The following is a 23,986-nucleotide window of genomic DNA, read 5'->3' on the forward strand; positions in this document are numbered from 1 at the left end:
GTCACGCATGGTTCGTTGATTTCGGTTCGGACCGAACCGTACCCACTTGGTTCATGTATGATTCCAGATGTAATCGTCCGATCTGTTTGAATTTGGTGCACTATGACGTATTTCATTTTAAAATCTTCAGTTCTGTTTGTTTCATCTTGTTAAGCGGTTAGGCGCTGGAAATGTGAGTGGAGAAGCAAACTTTGCTTTTTAACTTGACAAACTAGTAGATAGAGGAGACGATGGTACAAAATTAAAAATAGCCCCTTGACGGTAACTAAACCCTGTCCCAAAAGATCAAACGGCCACCGCGTAATATTCAGCTCGGCGCATATGCCTCTCATCCGATTTTTGGGTGATAACGTTGCTTGCGGCTTTTTTATTTTTGCCAAATGCAGCGGCCAAAGCGTTATACGAGTCCGACTTGCCATGTACTCCGTAATGTGTACAGAAAGCCGTAAATTGTAAGAAAAACTTTCACAGCTATACGGATATAGATAATCGACCACGCACGGATCACGTGTCACCCGGACGGAAGAAATATAAATCCGGATGAGGCTCTTGGTCTGTGCGCTGCCGGCATGCTTACTGCTAACTGGCCTGAGCTTCCACCGTCACTTATTCACCTCCACCAACTAAATACTCCAATTAACATTCCAATTACTATCCCGTTTATCTCCCCGACCAAAAATGCGTCTCACCACCCTTATTTCCCTGGCTGCGGCCACCCTCGTCTCCTCCGCCGCCGCGGCCGACCTCCAAATCGACGTCACCCACGAAGTCGAATGCCAGCGCAAAACCACCAACGGCGACGGCGTCAAGATGCACTACCGCGGCACGCTGGCTGACACCGGCAAGCAATTTGACGCCTCGTACGACCGCGGTACTCCGCTGGCTTTCAAGCTGGGCACCGGGCGTGTGATTAAGGGGTTTGTCCTTTCTATCCTTTCGGTTTTGTTGCCAATAAAAGGGTGTATATATGCTGACTAGTAACAGGTGGGACCAGGGATTGCTGGACATGTGTGTGGGCGAGAAGCGTACCTTGACGATCCCCCCCGAGCTGGGATACGGAAACCGAGCCATGGGACCGATTCCGGCCGGATCGACGCTGGTTTTCGAGACAGAGTTGGTGGATATTGACGGCGTACCCAAGGACGAATTGTAAATACTGGATATATAACAAGGATCAATATGATTTGCTGCTATGTGTGAATGAAGCAGAGTCTAGGGTATCATACAGTACACAGTACAAGGGTATATCTACTATCTCTAATCCATCGCGTCCAACTCGTTCGCCGTTGCCATCGCCTCATTCTCCGACACCAAAATGCCCACCAGACACTCCCCGAGAATCCCTTCCCAGTTGACCCACGGATGAATCTCAAAAAAAAGCTTCTCCGAGTCCTTGCCCGCTCCACGCATCAGCTCGCCCTTCCCACCAGGATGAAACGGCGAATACGGCGTGATATTGTAGACCTTTCCATTGTATGACGTCCATGCATCAACCCCTTTTCGCCCATGGTGCGCTTTTAGCATTGACGGCGTAACGCGAACCAAACCTGCAGGGAGCCCCGCGCCGCGCAGGTTATTTTGGGGATTGGACGCGAGAGCGGCCCAGTCGAGCGGCGAGTGGCCCGGCTCGAGAACAACTTTCCGCGATGGTCGTTGCTGAGATGGCGCTAGCGTACTTGCTGTCAGTCCGCTGCCTGCTGATGCCGTTGGAGGTGCTCGTAACGACGCCGCGGCCGAGGGCGGGGGACGTAAAGGCGCGAGCGATTTGACTTTGGGAGGGACAAGGAACTGGCCGCCTGGCGGAGACAATTTGGGGGGTTGTCGTCGTTGCTGTTGTTGTGTGGAAATCCGCGGTGGAGGTGGCATGAGCGAGGATGATGATGCTGATGTTTTTGGCTGAGAAGGCTGAGCAGGCTGTGGTTCCTCCAAATTCAGCGCGGGAACCTGCACGTCCGGCGTTGATGCAGATGCTTTCGGCGTCGTCTGTGGCGAGTCTGCCTCTTCAGACTGTGTCTCTCCCTCCTCTATCCTATCCTGCTCTTTTTCCGACTGCGCATCCTGCGCGGTGGTGTCGGGTGTGGTGACAGCCTCGGCGGGGCGACGCGAGAAAAGATTAAACGCCCACATGTTAGAAAACGAGAGGAAGATGGCGACTGTCAAAACGAGTGTTCCCACTACCGCAACCCAGCCCATTCCAACGCCCCTCCCTGCGTTGTGTTTTGATGCCTTTCGGTTCGTTCGTTATGTTTGTTGTGCGATACTGGTGGAGTCTGTAATTGTGAGGTCGGATGAGGTGAGATTAAGGTTTTTGGCGGTGTTCTTATCGGGACTGCGCCCCGCCTTTATCGCTACAAGCCTGCAACTATACAACTACGTACGCTACATAGCACGTACTTTATTATTTAATGAACACGGCAACTTTTTGGCATATTTTGTGTTTGTATTTCCAATAAAATATGTCACATTCCACCAAGGATTTATTTAAATAGCCATCGGGATGGTTACTATCGGAAATCCCACCCGCTGCCCACGCCACGCGATGAGATCAGCCTACCATCACATCAGCCGTATCAAGCTGGCCGTCGCGATGTGTGTTCGTTTTAGACTTTGCTAGAATCTATGTAAGGATTGCCAAATATCTGCAAACTACAATCATGGCTACTGCAGACACTGTCCTCGTTTTTGACGCCGGGGCTGGAACGGCGAGTCTTTCTATTTTCTCTATGTTTCTATTTTTTCTTTCTAGACTTGTATCTGGGAGGTTGTAAAAACTAATAAGTACAGGTACAAGGAGGACGTCAGTCACAGGAGGATCGATACGTAATGATGCTACCGGACCAATTCCTGGCGTCGAAATCAACGGACAGATTCGCTCTCTTTGCGACGTATGACGGACAGTAAGACTCCATACTATCATTATCTTCAAGATTGTAGAGTAGCAACACTGAATATTAGAAAAGTGGCTCCGCAATGGTTTCTGAGCACGTCAGACAAAACATCCTTCGCCTCCTCGTCGAACGACCGGAGTTTTCTCAGGGCGACTACGAGATCGCCATCACCAAGGCCTTTGCCGAGGAAGACGCTCTGCTTCTCAAACACGCTATGGACGAAGACATTGAGCCTGTCGTTGCAGGCTCAACAGTGGCGTTGTGTCTAGTCAATCTGACAAAGGGAATCATGGTTGTTGGTAATGTGGGCGATTCGCATATCTTGCTCGCCAAACGAGATCCTCAGGACGAGTCGATTGTGTGGCAGGTTGACTCCTTCACTATGACCTGGAAATTTAAAGAGAGAGATAGAAACTGATCAGATAGGACCGCTTAACAAAAGCACACAAACCGGACACCGCGGCAGAAAAGAAGCGAATCGAGGACGCCGGCGGCGCTGTGCATGTATATAGAGGAACTGCCCGACTTGGTACGTCGTATCACCATTATAGTACAAATGGCTAATAAACAAATAATAAAGGATCTCTAAATATGTCCCGCGCCCTTGGAGACCTGCAGTACAAAAACCCAATTAACACAATGGACATCAGCGGCACCCCCAAAAGCAAACGCGCCAACGCGGCGTTGCCCGGGGAAAGAGGCAATTTTTTATCCAACGAACCGCACGTTCGGAGGGTCGAGCTAGACAGTGGTAGTCGGTATGCCCTCCTGTGCTCGACGGACGGCGTTTCGGATATGACCGAGGAGAAAAAGCTCATGGAAGACGTTATGGGGGACTTTGTCCGGGGGCGAACGGCGGCGGATATCGCGAATAGGGTCACGAGTATCACTGCGAGGCTCCCGCATAGCGATAATTGCACGTGTGTTGTGGCCTTTTTTAATGGTATTGAGTCACAGCCTACATGATTTTATTTATATATTGTTTATACTAGCAATCAACGATGACTGGGCAACACGAAAAGATAAGTCGACTAGTTGATGGACGAAAGGACACCTAGAACTAAATTTTAATCATTTAAATAGCATTGGAATTGAACTATGCAATACGAGTCTTTCTCAGATGCATATGCTCTTTCAAAGCCGGAACAGCCATGGAAAGTGAGACCGCCGTAGCCAGAGCGCCACAGGCCAGCGACATGGCATGGTTCGCCTTGCACCCATCTAGATACGAGACGACAATTTGCTGCAGATCAGCTGGCGAAAACAGGTTCCGCAGCTGGGTTGCTCCAGCACGAATGACAACGGCCGAGTCGATGCTGGGCGCCTTCTCAGCCAGGCTCGACACGAGCCGACTGGTGAAGGCGGCCTCGCCAGCCGCAGTGAAAATGGTCGTACCCATGTTCTCGACAAATAGCGTGACCGCGGTGGCCTGCGGAATATCGCTTTCGGCAGAGACAAGAGCCTGGTTGGCGATCATGGGGAGCTGCAGGACGAGGCCAACCCCGATGGCCGTCACGGTTTCGTATCCAATCCACTGGCCGACGGGGGCGTGCTCGTTCAGACTGTAGATAAGGGCGACGCCAGTTGTGGCAATCATAGCACCTAGCACGACTATCGGGACGTGCTTGCGATACATGGAGAAGATCACGTTGGAAACCATAGTAAAGATGGAAATCCCCGTCACGAGCGGGATCAATCGCACACCGCTTTGCGACGCAGAGACGTTGTCAATCGACTGAAACTGAATCGGCAGCGAATACAACATCGGGAAATACAGGCCTGCTACAAAGAACATGTAGATGAGGTTGCCTATAAACCCGCGCTTGCGGAGCAGATGCCCTTGCACCATCGCGCGTTCGCCCATCTTCCATTCGTTCACCACGAACAAGCCGGACAAGGCAACAAAGGCGGCGAGACAGCCGATCACGGCGCCGCTCGACCACGGCTTGGTCGCGCCACCCCAGTGCATCGCGGTGATGAAGCAGGTCATTGCACCAGTGGCCAAAAGACTGCCACTAAAGTCCATCTGCATGAGCTTTTCACTAAACGGAGCAGCCACGGCACCGGCGCTTTTAAGGCCGAAAAGAATAGCCGTAGCGCCAGTTGCCCAGATAGGAAGACTGATCCTAGAGGAGGACTAAGTTTTATGCTGCAAATAGTGACTGGATAGAGACTATACATACCAGAAACACCATCGCCACGACGCATGATCCGTCAAAGCGCCGCCTAGCAATGGGCCCAGAACACCAGCGCAAGCAAATGTCACGCCGATAGTGCCAAAGTATGCAGCTCTCTGAGATGGCCTCACATACGTCCCAATGGTGATCATGGCGCCGCTCATGATACCGGCACCGCCCATACCACCAATTGCGCGACCGACGATAAAAGTTGAGCTGTTCTGGGCGGTTGCGCAGATAACATTTCCAATCTCAAAAATGACGCCGGCAAAGAGAAAAGTGCGCTTCAGGGGGAAATACTTGTATGCTTTTCCCCACGAGGACAGGAAGGAAAAGTTAGTAAGCGAATACGCACTGGTGTACCAGGCCACGTCGTCGAGGCGGCCAAAGTCGTCAGTGATGCGCGGAATGGCGGTGGACACGATGGTCGAGTCGAGCGCAGAGAGAAAGACGCTGAAGATGATGGCCAGGATGACGAGGAACAGTCTGATGCCCGTGGGATAGGCATCACTGTCGCCATCACCGTCGGCGGTGTCTTGGCCACTGGTCAGTGTTGGCGCCGCAGCATCGCCGCCAGAACTATGGGGGATTTCCTGTAGTTGAACCGAGTCTGGCATTTTAATTCAACGTGTTGGTCGCGTGTCATAATATTTCAAGCTATCTCGATAATGTGGTGAGTGTTGAATGAGCATTGTTGCGGTGTGTGTGTTGGTGATCCGCTAACTAGTGTAAGCGCGATCTATTGGCTGCGGGTTATCGATTTCTGACAATAGAGGCACCACCTCGAATGACCTTGCTCCAGGCACTGTTCTCGAAGTACCACACCAAGTAGAGGAAGCAAGCAGGTTGCCCTGTGCTCTATATCATGACATACTTCAACTAGTACCACAACTTGCCTTCCACGCTCTTTGTCGCCGGATTAGGGTTTCCCCGCTCCATATAGCCGTCCTTTTTGTCACGTCCACTGCCGGCTACTCGTCTCCAAAAACTCACATCATGCGTCAATCATGGCTACCACGCGAGCAAAAAGAGCATGCGAGTTCTGCAACTCTCGTCGCATTAAATGCAATGCGATGGAGAGCATGCCATGTCGCAATTGCGCTGCAGCCAATGTCGAGTGTCGGGTGACGCAGTCGCGCCGAGGTAGATACGCTCGCCGTCCCAAGACACCGAAGACACCGAAGAGCCGCATATCTTACACGGCCAACGATATCCCCAGTACTGAGCTTCCTAGCGATCCTCAGGACTCGCAGGACCCTCAGTATCCCCAAGATCCCCAATGTTTTCGAGGTCGTCAGGAACCCCCGAGTGCCCAGGGCCCCCGGGACCTTCAGGATACCTCTCTGGATCAACTAGCCAAGCCCTATCAGGACAACGAGGTCTACCTTGGAGAGTCGACTCTGCTGCGGGTCGTACATAATGACCATCCTCCGGTGGGATCATATCGCAGCACAAAGTCCCACCTTCGCTATCCATTGCCCGAAGTAGCCGCTATACCGGAGTGGGAGCGTCAGAGAAAGAGTCGGAGATTAGAGGCCCTGACTGCAGAGGGTGTTTTGTCCTCGCCAGATGCAACAGTGCAGAGTGAACTATTTGAAGCGTATTTCAAATGGTTTCATGTGTGCTTCCCCATCGTGAACAAACCGGCTACCTTTCGTCAGAGCCAGGCGGGTGAGCTTTCGCCTATGTTGTGCAATGCAATGATGTTCATTGGTGTCATTCACAGCCACCCGGATGAGTTACGAAAGATTGGGTTGGGAAACCGCGAAGAAGCAAGACACTTGTTTTATAATCGCGCTAAAGACCTCTATGATGTCGACTATGAGTCCAACTCTCTAGTCCAGCTGCAAACTATGTTTTTGTTAAGCTTTTGGCGAGGGGGGCCGCTGTTGCAGAAGGATTGTCGATACTGGCTTGGAGGCGCAATCACTCTTGCCCAGAAAAAGGGGATGCATCGCTCATTCGGTAATTCGGATTCTATGCAAGCTAGGCTGAGAAAGCGTATCTGGTGGTCAGTCTACGTAAGAGAACACCAGTGTGCCGCGGCTCTGGGTTTACCGAACCGGATTTACGACGACGACTGCGATGTCGATTCTCTCACTGTGTCGGACCTTGATGATTCAGAGAGCTTAGATGCTCCCACCCGGCTGTACAACCTGGAGCATGTCTATTATGCTATTGAAATGGCTAAGTTGACAATGTTTTTGGGAAAAATTGTTCACAAGGAATACATGCCAAACGGTGATCAAAGTCCACTCGGCCGAAGACAACTCAAATCTGAACTTAACACCTGGCATCGGCAGCTACCGGAGGTCTTGGGCCGGGGGAATGATACTGGTGGGCTTTTTGTAGGAATGTTGCATATGGCATATAATAACATCCTGATTCTTCTGTCACGATGGGCGTTCATCGCAGGAGATCACGCCGGGGCGGAAGAAAATAGCCAAACAGCGTACCTTGCGGCATGCCGCATATCTCGAATTGCAGAGGATCTTCTTGCAGAAAACCTTATTGGGCACGGTCAGATTCACTTAATCACATGTCTTTTCAACGCTTTGTGTATTCACACGGTGAACCTGCGCCGGGTTGAGGGTACATCGCGGCTCGTGGCTGAACATCGTGCTAAGATGTGTTTATACGGCCTCCGAGAGCTACAAAAGACTTGGGAAGTAACCAACTGGGTGCTTCAAATTTTTTTCCAGCATCTTGACCGCTCCATGGCACGACGCCTGCAGATGATTGATCAAGAAGAAGATGATGATACTCGGTCTATGGCGGACAAAGGGCCCAACATAGGCCCATCACATCCGCCTAATCATACTCCATCGGCCCCAATGACTGGCACAAATGAGCCAAACGAAACCGGGGCCCAGATACCAGTTCCTCCCATGTTGGAGTCAGAATTTCCTAATTGGGGCTCCCTGGAAGACGTTGGTGAATTCTCGTTAGATGCTCTTTCGAACTTGGATGGAATTACTGCTGTTGACCTTGAACTTCTTGCAAGCTGTTTAACTTGAGCTAGGCGAGTTACAATACTGATAAAGACTTCTAATTCAAATAAAAAAATTTCCGATCTGCGGAGAAGTACATAGCTAGGTATTTAGCTCATGACTAAATTCGTCAAATTTTTGTGTATATTGATGGTGTTGAGAATGAAGACGGAAAAGGGTGGTCGTGGGAATTCGAAAGTGAATTGCGATGCTATTTTTCAGTTTTTTCTTAAGTGGCTATCAATGCCTCTTCCCTCGAGGATCGACTTTTCTATGGGAAATGTATGTAGAGCTATTCTCTCACACCGCTACTCAATGATTCTTGAGAGAACCAGGTAGAAACTCGAGGAGAATGTGGGGTAGTCGATGAGTCAAGTGCATAACCAGGTGCCATCAATTGATGCTGTGGCCAGGTTCTGAATAGCTTCATGAGATACAGGTTAGCTTATCTAACCAATCGCCGAGCTAGAGAGATTATAGTATTTTACAATAATTGCTCCAATCTTCAACATATAAACTAATGGCTGATACTATTGGTTGAGCGGAAGCAAGCCATATAAAATTATATGTTGAGAAGACATCAATTGATATATCCATGTTTTGGAGATGGAGATAGCCCTAACACGATACTACACAAGAGGCCCTATAATTTCACTGACGCAACCTCATCGACTGTGAGTGTGGCAGACTTAGTGATGAGATATTCATTAATTGCAATATCCTTCCCTGACTCCTTTCCGTATCCCGACTCTTTAATTCCACCGAATGGCAATTCCGCGGCAGATTGATTTCCTAGTATCAATTAGTTGTGTAGTTCCAAAAGCATTCTGCCATGGAGAAAGTACCTGTGTTCAATCCAACCATGCCGGCTTCTAGCCTTTCCAAAAGCCTCCAGATACGGCTGACATCTCTTGTAAAAACATATGATGCAAGGCCCAGGCTTGTATTATTAGCGTATCCCACAGCTTCGTCTTCAGTGCCAAAGCGGAACAATGCGCACAAAGGACCAAAGGTCTCCTCTGCGGCAACAAGCATTTTGTCGTTTGCTTCGGAAATGACTGTAGCAGGGTAAAAGAAGCCACTGCCATGACTTGGTCTGGTACCTCCCAGTGCAATTCGCCCACCATGGGAGATAGCGTCTTGTACATGAGCTTCAACCTTGTCCACACCTCCCGGTGTAGTAAGGGGACCAAGAGTGGTACCGTCGACTGCTCCGTGTCCGATCTTCAGCTGCTTAGTCCTTTCCACAAATAGGCGCTGGAATTCGTCATAAATCCCCTTTTGGACGTAAACACGGTTCGCAGTAATGCAAGCCTGGCCAGTATGATGCCATTTAAGTTGCATTAGTGCATCGACTGCTTTTCCAACGTCGGCATCATCAAAGACAACGAATGGACAGTTCCCTCCAAGCTCTAGAGTCAACTGAAAAAGGAAAGTAAGAAGCCTATTTGACGAAGGTGGTAGGGTCCCGTGTATGGATATTGACGGTTACCTTTTTCAGACCATCACTGCAGTGATGTGAGATAAGTTTTCCGATCCGAGTGCTGCCAGTGAACGTAACCTTGCGAACCAGTGGGTGTTTGCAAAGGCCTTCGCTCAAGGAAGGTGTGCATTGAAGATCCGTAGTCATGACGGTCAAAACACCCTTATCAAATCCAGCACGCACTGCTAATTCAACGAGCGCGAGCACACTAAGAGGTGTTTCGGGTGATGGCTTGATAATCATAGTACATCCAGCAGCCAGAGCCGCAGATGCCTTACGCAAAATCATTGCAACAGGTAAATTCCAAGGTACCAATGCCACCGAGACACCAACCGGCTGCTTATTGGTGATGGTGCGACGATTAGGAATGGCTGAATATCCTACAGTCCCTTGGGCACGCTCTGCCTCTCCGGAAAACCACCATACAAACCCCAGCGCATAATTGACTTCGCCCAGAGCTTCTACTAGGGGCTTACCCGTTTCATAGGTGACTATAGTGGCAATATCATTTTTGGCCGCCATGATAAGCTCATACCAGCGCAGAAGTAACTGTGCCCGCCGACGAGGTGTAGTTAACTTATATCGTTCAAAAGTTGCGTGCGAAGTGCGGACAGCATGGTCCACATCTGCAATATCGTTGATAGGGCAATTAGCAAATGTAGCCCCGGTGCCTGGGTCTGTAGTCGATATTCTTTTATGTCATTAAATGTACTGTGGACTGACAATAAGACAGAATATCCCCCGGCTACCTCAGTCCTACGATCTTTGACCTTCGGTCGCTTGGCTGGCACTGTTATTGCTGAAAGACTCAAGGCCTCCAACGAAAGGGCATCTCTTTAGGTTCCCCTTAATCGATTGCATAGTTTTATACGGAACATTTATTCTTCTTTTCAATGAAGAGACTCATTAGTGGATAAAAATAATCTCAAAATGCAATTTTTCATGTCTCTTGCCAGTTATTTTTATCTTTGCGACGATGAGTAGCGACCAAGCGGAAGTATTTATAGTACATATACTAGGGCAGATTCAGAATTGATTCCCTCTTTTATACAGAATCTTTGATAGTAGAACGGCAAAAACATGCAAAACCTAGTATAAATAGCCCCAATGGATGTATAGTTCTAACAATCCTTGAAACGATAAGGCGTAAAATACGCATACGTGGGAGAATTGAGCTCAAATACGTGACCGCGTACGTTAATCACAAAAGAATTGCGCGAGGCACCGCATATGAGATACATGAAACGAGGGTAGTCACACACTCGACCGTCCGCAGAATCAAGAATCAGCTCAGAAGCCTAACGTCGGTGTCACTAGTCTTGATTCCAAGATTGGCGAAGTCCGGTCCTACCTTTGCCGACCTTGGTGATTTTCCGGCACCTGCTATTGTGCCTAAGTATCAAGGCATTTTTCTACTGAGTTCTGACTTAGTATGATTATTTCTCCTAACTCTACTAAAGAATTATTGTAATAATAGATATAGTCATATATTATATGTATTCTACGAGCTAATAGCTATTGATAAATTTAATTCTAATATCAATTGATATTTTAGTACTACTATATGTAGAGTTCATTCTTCAATTCTTTGGGAAAGAATGTCTGTCTGGTTCCTTTTCATTGAATCCCCGTATAGCAACATCGCCTGCATTGCTCCTCACACTTTCTAGAAGCACATTGCTTATTTTCCTTCTTTAAGATTTCCATAAAATGGACATTGCCATATTCTTCGAGACGTTCCCCGGGGTGGTTATCATTCCTGTCGATTCTCGTACATTGCAAAAGTCGGCAAGTTGAATGGGGTAGCCCCCTCTCCCCACAAAATAGCGCAACCTAGCCAGTCTATTCATTTCATTGAAACAGGTCAGCTAACTTAACGAATGAATAACGAGGTAGAGAAACGGAGGGAGAATGTTACAGGAAAGGAACGCCGTCACAAGCAAAACTGAAAATCCTGCTTTCAGGACCGCATTGCTCTGTGTCATGTAACCAACAGCCAGGAGAAGGAATGCGAGGTCAAGTACAACTAAGTCAAGGAAAAGAACCCAGTTGGATCGTATAGCGGCAACAGTATAGAGCACATTCATGATAAACCAAGCCCAGCAATACATCGCAAGGGCCTGGTAGAATTCGGGATTGATATCGTTGTCATTTGCACCTGTGTATGCTGACATAATTCCTGTGCCTGGAATATAAATCATCGAGTAAGACAAGTTGAATGCGGAATATGAACACCATAGAGTGGCGCCTAACTTATTACGAGTCAATGCCTGACTTATCATGCAGGGAATATTCTCCAAAGCAGATACTGCGACCTACCGTATTACCGCGTGCAAACTCCATAATCCCCGATAAAAATTGTCCTGTGCCACCAAAGAACAACAAAACGCCAATTATTAGGTTCGGGGTTGCGATGTCACGGGCGTGGAGGTTGACCGTTGCAATAAGGAAGATGCCTACATAATTGTCAAGATCCTGAGAATAAGACTGAAGTGGCCAAAGCCGCAGAGAATGGAGGTAATACCAGTGGCGAAAGAAAACAGTCCCAGGGGAGAAGGGTTTCCGATTCCTAAAGGACTCGCAGAAGTAGGCTTCGCCTGGCCCTCCACATCGTATGCTGATGGATATCGAGTCTCGACATGGTTGGCTGCAGACTCCGGGGAATGCTCCTTCTGGGATTGGTGTAAATCCGCTGCCATGACGAATACAATATCCCTCAAACGGGTAAATATAAATATAATTGAAAACTCTGAGTAAGAAACGCAACCTCGGCTTAGATTCAAAAGTGGAGGGTTTAAAAGAGGTCGTTTGAGACCATGTTGACATGTAGTAAACCCCGTTTTTTTATAATTCAGTTACCAGGATAGTAAATTTGACTTGTCATTCTATTGGCTTCGGCTTTATGGCCAGCGGAAGAGCATTGGAAGCAATGAATTTGTACAGGGTGTTCAGATGTGACCAATAGGCAGGATGAATCTTAACGTTTAACAACCTGCAATAGCCGGCCTTGAAGCCAAATAGAACAAGGTGAATTGAGCAGGTTACATTGCGATGACCCACAGTAGTTCCTTAGTTGCGGGGAAATTAGCTTTGGTGGTGGAGTATTATATTACCTGTGTGTTTTTCTCGTCATATTTATTGGGAATGCCGAAATATTCCCAACAAGCTAGCTCAACTTTGAAGGGACCTGCCGACAAGGTACACTGGCAAGAAATATCTCAGTTCCTCGTTAAATATGGATACAGCAGGTCAATCAGTGGAGACTGAAGATCTTGATCGTCTTCCGTACCTCCAATCACAATAACTTAGACGCACAGGGCAAAAGCAAGCTAGCATTTCTGTATTTTAGCTGGATGAAAGTTTCTGACTGTGTATACAAGGGGAGTTGACTCTACAATCGCCGTAAACCTAAGGGTACTACCCATATTTACCCGGTTGAATGTGTGATTTGTTAGAGCAGGTAATCAAAATTACCAAGACACCTATATAAGTGAGAAGGCTTTACCTATATCCTTACTCCGTATACAACATCGGCCTTCTCTGTGCCGATTGGACTGCTCTAAGGTAAATTTATGAATAGCAGAAAATATCTCCAATGATTGGTGTCGTTTAACACGATACCATCATACTGCCGTCTCAAGATCAAGCCGTCTTGGCATTACGGGGCTTGTTGTGAGAAACCATGACCGAGTCCCACCAAACAGCTCTGGTCCCATGACAATAATGCTAAAATGGTCGTCTCAATCCGGATCTTCTGTAATCATTTTTGTGCTGTTACTCGACACGAATTAGGAAGAAGTCACCATGGCCACCCTCAACGGAGACCCTAATGCGTATGATGTCACCCAATTCGCCAAGGGCCTCGTTGGCACTTGCTTATGTGGATCAGTGAAGGTGACAATCCATGACTGCGGCCTTTTCACTAAGCGAAGGGGCCATATCTGTCATTGTGCCAACTGTCGAAAAGTCTCTGGAAGTTTTGCTGCCAGTAATCTCATTATTGAGGAAGCAAAGGTCGAGATCGAAGACCAAAGAGGCACGCTCACTAAGTTTGTCGACAATCAAACTGGAAGTGGAACACCCCTTGACAGGTACTTCTGCTCGCGATGTGGGAAGTAAGTCATCTTGTGGTGCTCCGCACAATGGCGTTGTATTTTGACCTATTTAGTCCTATTAAATCCGTTACTCCTCTCTATTTAGGGAAGGTCGTACTGAAGATGGGGTTATTTCCAAGAATCCCAGCACCTGAATTCGAAACATTTGCTCTACATAGGCATGAGTGGCAAGGGTTGCACCGCAACGTGGAACTATATAAAATCAAAGCCTTTGGAGAAAAACTTTAGATCGGGGAATATTACGAATATAAGCTTATTTCAGATGTCTAGCTTTACATCTAATATTCTTCGATTCTCTATTATCTTCGCTGATAGCCACATAGTACATAGCACTCTTTAAGTTTTGCAGTGAAAATTTGAAACCGTAGTAATAATACTTCATAGAGAGTAGGCGTCCTGGCCTTTCTAGGCATCCGACCCACAGCTACCCCACAAGCCACATCGGACACCCTCCGAGATAGCCTATGGTTTGAAATTTAGAGAATACAGTAGAATCAAGTATAAAGACGTGCTATGGCCTATCGAGCCCCAAACGTTGACGTTTGGTGTAGAAACAGCTTTGTTGGCGTGTGGGCACCTGAAGGAACTGATTACCTCATAGATCAAGAAGCGCGATAGGCAGGTAAATACCAAGAAACTGATTCATAACGCCTACTCTCACTCTTTGTTAGTGGGTTTCTATTTTGACGGTGGAAATATAGCCTATATGTGACTAAGGAATTATCCCCACTAAGGGGACCCTTTTTGGCAAAGCGGTGATTTAGAGTCGACATATTTAAACGTCTCGGCCTAGAGTCCGATACAATCTAAGATTCACAAACTCTTGCAGGGCATGGTGGTTAAGGGAAATGATAACACACGTTAGACATATCTTGGACACGTCGCACAATGACCGAATTCAAGCAAACAAGCACAAGTTCTCCTTCTACCTCTTCAACCTCAACCTTGGTCAAAACCATGGACATTCATTATCCAAGATGGTTTGGAGGTTCTGCTTCTTGTATGGCGGTGGTGACTTCGCATCCCTTCGATCTAGGTAGGATACACTTTCTATTGATCAAGCCGACGAAGAAAATCGATTGACAAGTTCCGTCAAATATAGTAAAAGTTCGAATGCAGGCAACAACGAAAGGTCCTAAGGAAGGGTTCATTAGAATTGGACTTGGCATTGTACGGACTGAAGGGATTAGAGGCATCTACCATGGCGTGGGCGTCCCCATTTTGACGCTCTCGTCAATAAATTTATTCACCTAACCAATGCTGATTGTCTATATTAGCTTTCCGCAGGATGCATGAGGTCTTGTTAGTGGTTCCCTGCATTATTCTGATATATCCTTCTGACATTGTCTAGTGACGTACGGAGCTACGCGCATTGCGCTATACGAAGAATTGAAGAAGTCCACAGGTGCTGCATCTCCAAGCATATCAACGTTGTCTGCGATGGCTGCTGTTTCGGGCTTTGTTGGCGCTCTTTTCGGTACTCCCTCGGATATTGCAAATATTCGGATGCAAAACGATCGATCCTTACCATTGGAGAATCGCCGTAACTACCAGAACGTTTTCGATGCATGGATAAAGATGAAGCGACATGAAGGCTGGAGAGCTTTCTATCAGGGTCTTTGGCCTAATTGCTTTCGATGTGCGATAATGACCACAAGTCAGCTCGCTTCCTATGATGTATTCAAGAGGATTTTGCAGAAGATCAGTTGTACAACGAAAGAGCTACCCATAATCCATCTTTCAGCCTCGTTACTTGCTAGTTTGGTTGCAACCACGATTTGCAGCCCTATGGATATTATCAGAACTCAACTCATGAGCTCCTCCAAACAAGCATCTCTTTTTACTGTTGTGAAGGAACTGGTTCGATCTGAGGGTTATAGGTGGGTCTTTCGCGGTTGGACACCGAGCTTTCTTCGACTTGGCCCACAGACCATGGCTACCTTGATATTCATGGAACAGCATAGGCGAGTTTACCGAATCTGGAAGGGTTTTGAGTAACTCGGGCGCGAAAGTCACTGGTAACATGCAGTGCAATCGAGTTTTTCTTGTTGGATACTAAACATAGACACTAGAACTTTTCTTATCCCTCTAGAAACTTGCGAGCACCATAAAATTATTACTTTGATCATGTTATAAGACATTTCTGATTATCTTAAAGTGTATATAGTGCTGACCTTTTGTAACACTGTTAGGGATACTAGTATGTTGGATAATTATAGGAAGTTGCCCATAGATTTGGTAGCAGTCGCGTCATCTTAAAAAAACTAGCGTATTCAGTGTTCAGAGTCCCAGCCATTCAATGTTCCAGGCAATGGGAAAAGTACCACCAATCATAACATTTATATATATATAGCTGTATAGCATACTTGGAAGTCATTTAAAAAAGAAAAATTAAATATATCTAAACAGATATAAAATATTTCATCTTTATAACTAAAAGAATAGATAATTCTCTATATAAGTATGTTCTAAGAGTAAATAATTACATGTAGTCCCTTTTTAATTTGAACACCATGATCGCGTTGGCCATCTGCTACTACGCCATGATTACTATCATCGTTTGCAGAATCTTGCTATGGCTGCAGCAGCAGACATCTTATATAAACATATTTCTAACGACATCGTATTGCAAAACCGGGGAGAAAGAGACCACTTAAATTTCAAACCGAAACCGTTAGCCAGTGCCACCGCATCTGGATGCTCTTCGAGTATAGTCGCCGCCATAAGCCGCCGGGCTTGCCGGTTATGCCGGCTGCTTTGGTGTTCACCTTTGAGTCCGCGGTAGATGATCCTGATCTGAAACAGAATATCCTGGACGCCTTTGGTTGAGTTGGGTAGTTTTCAGATGTTGGAAAATGGGACGTTGGGGGAGGGGCGATTGGTGAATAAGTGTCCTGCTATATACTCGTTGATTTATTTTATCTATCTCCTTCAATGTTATATAGTATGTACTAAGTTAACTGCACTCGCAAAACACATGTAGTTATGAACCCTTTTGTCAAATTCCATCTTTGAGAGCTCATGTTAATCAACCCTTCACATCCTCCACCTCAGCAACTACTTCCGGCACCACCACCCCCTCGGCCGCAATCGCCTTGAGATCGCCCTCGCCCATCTCCCCATCCCAGCCGTTCGCCACGAGATACGCGCGAAACCGCTCGTCGTTGAACTTGAGGTCTTCACCTGTCGCGTTGGGCACGAGGAAATACGTCACCAGGATGCCTGCAACACCGCAGATAGCAGCGATAATAAAAGTCCATTTTTTGCCGAGGTTGTTTTGGATCGGTGTGAACGCTTGTGTTCCCACGGCGGCGCCGGTTTTGCCTGGTTCATTATAAGTAATCAGCTATTGTATTCTTTAGGGGGGAAAGATAAGGAGAAGCCATACCGAGAGCGGCAGAGATTCCATAACATTGCCCTCGAACAGCAGTAGCATAAGACTCCGACGACAGCAGTCCGAGCATATCTCCCGGCCCCATAATTCCGGAGCTTTGCATCAGTCCAAAAAACACCACAAACAGCGGCACAATGCCCGTGATTTTGTCGTACGCACAACCGATAATCAAGCCAAAGATCAGATAACCGGAAAACCCGAGCATCATGGTCTGTTTCCTGCCCAGGCGGTCGCAGAGCCAAGCACCAACAAAGACACCGGGTAGCTGGATGGCGCCGAGCAGGAGCTGCCATTCGGCGGTCTTGAGGATGGAGCTGTCCTTGACGACGGAAGCGATGATTGTACCGGAGAAGACGCCGTTGGGGAATGTGACAAAGTCTGATTTCGTTAGTTATAGGAAATTGAGATACTAGGTAGGTATGTGGTTTTTAACGCACCGTATAAAAACCAAGCCCCGCAAGTCCCAAGCAGGGTCTTCCAGTGTGGTTTTAAATGTTTTACGCCAGTTACGTCATCTATGTTATCATACTGGCGATCAACACGTTGATCTTTGCCATGATTCCTGGTGGATCAGTGAGCAGAGATATTTAGTTTTAATTTCTTTTACTGTAACATCTTACATGTTATATAGTTAATTATTACCTCATTACCGTAAAGTCGAATTCTATACAACCCCAAATTATGTCCTTTCTGACCACTTAGACTCATTTCCTTGAGTTCGACATATTATCTTTTTTATAGTATTGCACGTTATCTATCATCTATATTCTTAGATTCACCCTGTTACATGCCATTATTTTGAAAAATCGCACATTCCGTACGTTTTTTAGGAATGAAATCCCCAGTTTCATGCATGCCCGGTGGTGTGGAGAAGGCTAAGGCGCCAAGCAACGGCACCGGGGTATAGAACCGGACCACTAGCAGATAGAGAAGTGTCTCTACGCTTAGAAACAAGTCATGGGATCCATAAATAATTACATTCTACTTGGCGTTGCGGTGCTTCGATCGAGTCCTACGTTGAGCTGTTTCATCTAGATAAGTGGGTCCATGTATTTATTCGCCCTAGTCGATGTAGTATAAGCGGCAGCTTGAAATGTTATATTTTATCCATTTATCTTATCTGGTGAGGCCCGTTACGATTATACGGGGCTCCTAATAAGTGCGGAGAACGGCTCTCTATAAGGTATTGACATGAAAATACAAGAAATTGTAGAAGCATAAGAATACCGAGGTAAAATATGGTATATCAGGATCTAGGGTAGCATGTACTTGAAACAAAGGAAGTTGGTGTGCAGAGAACAGACAGAAACACACGTATAAAAGCGGACATGGTCGATCTCGTATCTCAGTATCAATAAGCGTATTTTACGGAGAATATTTTACTTCTCTTTGACCGACGCAGTGAAAACTTCGTGGGAGGGACAGGGCTGGATTCGAGCAAACAAGGGTCGATATTCGCCATTTCAGAGCTGATAGAGGAAGCTAGAGTATCTAAACCTAAATAATGATTAGATTCAAAAAAATACTCTAAATTATCAAAAAATAAATACTCACTGCTATCAATAGGATATCTTACTAGAAGATATTTCTTCTACATCCCAACATCATATACATACACGTATAGAACATAGGCCATAAAATCTATAATTTCAATAAACTTAGAAACATCACAGCAGACCTCCTAGGTGCAGCTAATCCCCATGTACGCATTAACTAGAGACAGTCAATAAGATGACAACAGGAAGAATCTTATCACTTAGAAGAAAATCTATATAAAAATAGATTAAATACTAAACAATATAATAGTCTATAACAGATAATACAGACATCTATTAAATAATTAAGAATCTCTTCTTCAAAGATCAATAACTATTCCAATATCTCTAGCTCATCATCATCCAAATTCCAGTTAACCTAATTACCCTGCCAATACGGCTCACAGAGCTTACTAAGCACAACCATATCTTTAGTCAATTAAATAAGCCTTATAAAAAGCTTATCATCTTTAAAATTCTCTATATCTAGTCCATAAAAATTCTTAACAAGCTGTACCCACTCAGAAAAAATATATTTCAGGATAAACAGATCCCACTTTATATAGTCAAGACGATCCTCATCATAGTCCTCAAGACCGGCCAGACCAAAAAATTCATTAATCTATCTATCAACTTCGAGTATAGACACAAAATCTTTCCAGATAATCTTCTTAGTTTCCTTAGCTAAAGTTTTCCTTAATTAAGAAAGCTCTTTCAACAGCAATTCATGCTGCTAATAAAGATAAAAAAAAATATCCTTAGTTTTAGTTTTGATACCAGCTAGAAATAATATCTCCTTTATCACCTCTCTCTTAATTCACCAGAGGTCTAAAATTCAGGAGACCTAGCAGATTGTACAGCACTGCCCCTCAATCAATTCAGAAAAGGGAGCGGAAGGATCCTATTTCCTAAGCATACTCCCACCAACCTAGAGAAGACTTTCCTAAGACGGCCAAAGAGGGACAACATATTACAGATCACATTAAATATATTAAGATTGGTAGTGCCTTTCAAAAACCCCATCACCCAACAGCACTCTTTACTGCTCCTAACTAATGAAATTCCCTATAAATCGCACGTTAGATACAAAGGATAGTTGCAACATCCAAAATAGAATTCCACCAAATTAAGGACATACAACTCACCTCATTTACAGCCCAGCGCCAATAATTATAGTAGACAACATCCTCCTTAAACTTTATGTCTCAACTCAACTCCTACAGCCCATCTTAGCTAGAGATATATACCATTAGTACAGATAGATCAACTTCATAGCTATATTTAGTACGGTAGATATACTGAAGGAGACGGGTATCTAGTAATTCTAGCTTCCACCACAACAGAAGACAAGTAAGCTGATCCAGAACTTTGATCCACCATATAATATCTAGTAATAGCATAGTATTGACAAAGGCTTTATCACGAAAGATATATAAGATGATTTAAAGGATCAGGCAATATAACAGTTGATAATCACTATACATGAAAAATTTGGTCCTATGAACAGGCATTAACATAGTCGGAGTCAGTAGGCGACAAGGTATAGTCCTTACCCATCAGCGCCTTCAGGCCGACCTTTCAGGTTCGACGATGATGACGTTGTGACCGAGCTTCGAGAGCCAGAAAGCGAGGGCAGGACCAGCAATACCCCCACCACATATTAGGACTTTGAGTGGAGGCATGGTATGATGTCGTTGGTCTTGCAACAAGGAGCCACGCGTGTTTGGGAGCTGACCACGTTGTTATATGGGAATGGTGTTGTAGCCTTTTGGGGTGTTGTAACGAAGGAATCAGATGTGAGTGTCCACACCCATCCTCTCAGAAATAGATCTAGGTAGCCCCTTATATAACATAACGTCTTCAAACATCTCTAGGCTGTAAAACAAAGCGGATTCACCGAGTTTGGGAAATAAGGGATGTCTTCGACCATTGTATTCATTACAATTCGACAGTTCTTCAAAACTTGACCTTTGGGAACTTTCCCTGTAGCCATTACAATCGTCAGATGACGGGCGGAACTGGCTATTTGCTAGATCTTCCGAAGGAAATTGGCAGTTGGCAAGATATTGATATGACAAGTGTACTTTGTTACAATATATTTTACTCGTCTACAGACCTGAGTGTTGTCTTTGGAGACTGGCTCCAGATCGTTATATCCAGAACGAAATTGTCTAAATAAGAACCAAATCTACAAATTAGTCCATTGTCATCGTTCATTGTCATCCCCAAACATCCTCTTGCCATGTACCGCGTTTCTTCTGGCTTTCCATCCATGAACGCAACTCAGAATCACCCCAATTACATTTCGCCTTCAGTCCATCTCCTACTTCTGTCGCGACGGCCCGAGCCATATTCGTAGATCCACATATATAGAGATATGTGTTGCCTTCTACCAGCATATTACAGAGTTGCTGTGCGTTTTCCCGAATGCGATACTGGACGTAGACCTTGTGATTAGGTTCTTGTCGTGAAAAGGCAGTGATAATGCTTAGATTGTCACCGAGCGTTTCCTTTAGAGAATCCAACTCGTCACAATAGAGATAATCTTCACATGGGCGTCGGCAGCCGTAGAAGAGGAGCATGTTGCCGATTTTTTGGTCCATAGTCTTAAACCACGCGCGCTCCTGAAGAAAACCGCGGAATGGAGCAATACCAGTTCCAGCAGCAATCATGATAATGTTTGACGAAGTTGAAACGGGGAGCTTGAATTTGGACTTCCGGATATGTGCGTATGCTTTACCAGATTGCAACTGATCATTAGGACCGCTCAGAGGATATGTGAGACCGGCAGGATGGGTGTCAAGCTGAGCAGAGCCTGCTGATAATGAGTTTTTAAGCGCAAGGATGTAGTTTGTTGCTAATCCGGGAACTATTTCAATTGAGTTCCCAGAATTTATATATGAGTCCAACACAGCAGCAGTTAATGATAAGCAGCGTGGCTGCACAATGGACGAAGAAGAGATAGAATAATAACGTGGCTGCATGGTACGCAGGCTTTCAATAACGAAAGAGAGAGGAAGCTGCTCCCAATTTGCACATTCATCCGCAACACTATATTCAAGTAATCGGCCTAAATTAATGTGTTGGACGAGGAGAAGGCTTGAGTACGCTTTCTTGTCTTTTCCAAGTTGGGAAAGTATTTTCTTTGCATTCGGTGTAGGTGCAAACTGAGCGAGATAGTGCACGGTTTCACGAGACACCGGGGCACAGATTTCGAGATAATATTGAAATAGTGCGAGAATGGTGGTTGGCGTAGGTACTTGGATCTTGGTACCGGGTACATGGGGTAGAAGAACAACGGGGACGGTCTGCTTTTGCTCGAGACCAAGAATCTTGATCAGACGATGCACTTCACTGTCCGGGTTGATAGGCCAAACCGCAACATGGTCGCCTGTCTTGTATTTAATTTCAGGAAATGTTGAAAGGTCAAGCTCCATATGCACACAATGTCGGTCTGGTGAGGTGGCGAGCTCTCTGCTGGCTTTTATAGGAAGGGGTCGAACAGGCGAGGATACCGCGGCGGGCTTCTTCCCATGTGCGCGTTGGAAAGGTTCGCCGAGGTTGAGGTCGATAATTGAAAGTGTGTCGTTTTCCACTACTTTAATTGTCGGCACAAAGACAGGGTTTTCCTCTTCGACGTTCAGTTCGGTTGCCAAGGTTGCAAAGACAGATTCCTTCCATTCCAAGAAATCTTCTTCAGTCGTGCCAAGGGAGTCGTCGGCACGGCCAACTGGAAGCAAGGCATGAGCTCCAAATTTATCCAAAGCTTCAGTCACCACGTCGATAACTCGATTATAATACTTGTAATTCTTGTTTCCAAGGCCGAATGCAAAATAACGGAGGCCTTCGAGGCTAATAATGGAAGTGCGATGCAAGAAGGTCCAAAATTCCGTCGTGTTATCAGTTGGATCACCTTCTCCATAGGTGGACATGATGAAAATGGCAAACTTGGTTTGCGGAATTAATGCGATTGTTTCAGGGTCGAAGTCGGAGAGATCAGCAGCCATGGCGTTTATTCCAAATCGACGAGGAAGTTCTCTGGCCAACCGATTTGCAAATCCCTCTGCCGTGCCAGACTGTGAGCCCCAAAAAACGACCACATCTTTGCCCTTCGTACGAGAGCAAGTTAGCATTCAATAATCAACGGGTAAAATAAAGGAGCATGGCACATGTTGGATATGCATACCACATCTTCTAGTTTTTGAGATATATTCCTTGTCGCTTTCTGAGATTGCTTGCCGTCAAGTTTCTCTTGAGGTCGCTCGTATAGCATATATTCACAGGGATCTGGCTTATTCCAGACAGAGTTTTGGAGAATATAGGCAGTGGTACCAAGAGCTACAGTGACTAATACAGCCGCATCGTCGTAGCCTACAATTTTACGTGCAGATGTGATCAGCTCTGGAAATCGGCTTTGCAGCCACGGGAGCGATTGCGTGAGATCCATGAGGGACAAGGCGGATTGAAAGTTGGAGAATGGCAAAGGCAATCATTCATCAATAATGAATAGTCCCAGTCTACGAGTGCGCCGCCATGTCATCTTATTTACAACGCAGTCTCGCAGTCTCACGGTCTCCTACGGTGTCCTTATCCAAGATAGCCGCCAACACTTGCCTAATTCAAAGATAGACAATAAATTTCCAATAATGCAATGACATGTGAACGCTTCCCCGCAGTTGCTGATGTGAAGCTCCACAGCAGATAATAATATGATATCAATGCATCCTGGAGTAAATTAAGTGTGGCATCCATCTGGCCCATAGAAAAGACTGTGGGTGAATGTCTGGGGCAAGGTTCGGCGAGACTTGCCCCTGTCAAAATTTCCCAACGGGGAACGCAGTGGAGCCGCAGTAATGATCGCCCTCGGGATGTACAGAGTAGGATTACCTCAGAACTTGGTCAATGTTTCTTATGATTATTCAGATTTACTTCAGTCTACCTAAACATGTCGTTTGCGGTGTCTTGCATATTAGAGTTACTCGGGGGACACCTGCCTATTTAGAAAGTTCCAGCTGCAGCTGCCCGATAATGAAATCCATGTACCTATTGGTGGTTTCCAGTTTATATCCCGATTTACGTGCTAGCCTCGGAAACCGTGTAGAGCAAGTAACGTCAAGTCGTAATATCACTCCGGAAGAGCTAGTTCCACCTGATAGACCATCTTTATTGTGTTTCCAAGGTTCTAGTCATGGTGGGATGGAGGGGCATGCTTAATAATGTGCTTGATAAATTATAAAGTTGATGAAAAGCGATGAAGTTGAACAGCAACCGAGTAAGATAAATAGTAATTCATCTCCCGACTTTGAAATTTTCAAGTCATATTCCATTCCGTACCATCCACCCCAATTTCTCATATTGTCTTCATTTATTTCTTCTCTCGTCTGTAATAGACATATACTTGAGG

The 23,986-nt window shown here is 45.9% G+C and overlaps 11 protein-coding genes across 11 annotated transcripts; 5 read left to right on the top strand and 6 right to left on the bottom strand.

Annotated features, from left to right (window-relative positions):
* Positions 1-678: 678 nt before the first annotated feature.
* Positions 679-1,153, top strand: TRUGW13939_09962 (uncharacterized protein; the record flags this gene model as incomplete). Its single annotated transcript, XM_035493078.1, has 2 exons — positions 679-917; positions 985-1,153. The coding sequence occupies 2 exons, from the start codon at positions 679-681 to the stop codon at positions 1,151-1,153; spliced, it is 408 nt and encodes a 135-aa protein (XP_035348971.1).
* A 104-nt stretch (positions 1,154-1,257) lies between these two features.
* On the bottom strand, positions 1,258-2,193 carry TRUGW13939_09963 (uncharacterized protein; the record flags this gene model as incomplete). Its single annotated transcript, XM_035493079.1, has 1 exon — positions 1,258-2,193. The coding sequence occupies one exon, from the start codon at positions 2,191-2,193 to the stop codon at positions 1,258-1,260; it is 936 nt and encodes a 311-aa protein (XP_035348972.1).
* Positions 2,194-2,823: 630 nt separating this feature from the next.
* Positions 2,824-3,854, top strand: TRUGW13939_09964 (uncharacterized protein; the record flags this gene model as incomplete). Its single annotated transcript, XM_035493080.1, has 4 exons — positions 2,824-2,897; positions 2,961-3,255; positions 3,315-3,417; positions 3,469-3,854. 4 exons carry the CDS (start codon positions 2,824-2,826, stop codon positions 3,852-3,854), a joined length of 858 nt encoding a protein of 285 aa, XP_035348973.1.
* Positions 3,855-3,984: 130 nt separating this feature from the next.
* Positions 3,985-5,682, bottom strand: TRUGW13939_09965 (uncharacterized protein; the record flags this gene model as incomplete). Its single annotated transcript, XM_035493081.1, has 2 exons — positions 3,985-5,014; positions 5,072-5,682. The coding sequence occupies 2 exons, from the start codon at positions 5,680-5,682 to the stop codon at positions 3,985-3,987; spliced, it is 1,641 nt and encodes a 546-aa protein (XP_035348974.1).
* A 390-nt stretch (positions 5,683-6,072) lies between these two features.
* TRUGW13939_09966 (uncharacterized protein) lies at positions 6,073-8,082 on the top strand (the record flags this gene model as incomplete). Its single annotated transcript, XM_035493082.1, has 1 exon — positions 6,073-8,082. The coding sequence occupies one exon, from the start codon at positions 6,073-6,075 to the stop codon at positions 8,080-8,082; it is 2,010 nt and encodes a 669-aa protein (XP_035348975.1).
* Positions 8,083-8,698: 616 nt separating this feature from the next.
* TRUGW13939_09967 (uncharacterized protein) lies at positions 8,699-10,060 on the bottom strand (the record flags this gene model as incomplete). Its single annotated transcript, XM_035493083.1, has 3 exons — positions 8,699-8,847; positions 8,901-9,477; positions 9,548-10,060. The coding sequence occupies 3 exons, from the start codon at positions 10,058-10,060 to the stop codon at positions 8,699-8,701; spliced, it is 1,239 nt and encodes a 412-aa protein (XP_035348976.1).
* Positions 10,061-11,291: 1,231 nt separating this feature from the next.
* Positions 11,292-12,285, bottom strand: TRUGW13939_09968 (uncharacterized protein; the record flags this gene model as incomplete). The annotated part of the gene is made up of 4 exons (XM_035493084.1): positions 11,292-11,380; positions 11,457-11,790; positions 11,858-11,994; positions 12,063-12,285. Coding segments are annotated over 4 exons (783 nt in total), but the record flags the coding sequence as incomplete, so codon positions are not given.
* A 1,057-nt stretch (positions 12,286-13,342) lies between these two features.
* Positions 13,343-13,881, top strand: TRUGW13939_09969 (uncharacterized protein; the record flags this gene model as incomplete). Its single annotated transcript, XM_035493085.1, has 2 exons — positions 13,343-13,653; positions 13,707-13,881. The coding sequence occupies 2 exons, from the start codon at positions 13,343-13,345 to the stop codon at positions 13,879-13,881; spliced, it is 486 nt and encodes a 161-aa protein (XP_035348978.1).
* Positions 13,882-14,541: 660 nt separating this feature from the next.
* TRUGW13939_09970 (uncharacterized protein) lies at positions 14,542-15,651 on the top strand (the record flags this gene model as incomplete). Its single annotated transcript, XM_035493086.1, has 4 exons — positions 14,542-14,689; positions 14,756-14,823; positions 14,931-14,955; positions 15,005-15,651. 4 exons carry the CDS (start codon positions 14,542-14,544, stop codon positions 15,649-15,651), a joined length of 888 nt encoding a protein of 295 aa, XP_035348979.1.
* Positions 15,652-16,681: 1,030 nt separating this feature from the next.
* TRUGW13939_09971 (uncharacterized protein) lies at positions 16,682-17,604 on the bottom strand (the record flags this gene model as incomplete). The annotated part of the gene is made up of 3 exons (XM_035493087.1): positions 16,682-16,977; positions 17,042-17,425; positions 17,577-17,604. The coding sequence occupies 3 exons, from the start codon at positions 17,602-17,604 to the stop codon at positions 16,682-16,684; spliced, it is 708 nt and encodes a 235-aa protein (XP_035348980.1).
* A 3,197-nt stretch (positions 17,605-20,801) lies between these two features.
* On the bottom strand, positions 20,802-23,029 carry TRUGW13939_09972 (uncharacterized protein; the record flags this gene model as incomplete). The annotated part of the gene is made up of 2 exons (XM_035493088.1): positions 20,802-22,691; positions 22,769-23,029. 2 exons carry the CDS (start codon positions 23,027-23,029, stop codon positions 20,802-20,804), a joined length of 2,151 nt encoding a protein of 716 aa, XP_035348981.1.
* Between the last annotated feature and the right edge of the window lie 957 nt (positions 23,030-23,986).

Source organism: Talaromyces rugulosus, chromosome V (genome assembly GCF_013368755.1).
Source record: "Talaromyces rugulosus chromosome V, complete sequence".
NCBI classification, from domain to species: domain Eukaryota; kingdom Fungi; phylum Ascomycota; class Eurotiomycetes; order Eurotiales; family Trichocomaceae; genus Talaromyces; species Talaromyces rugulosus.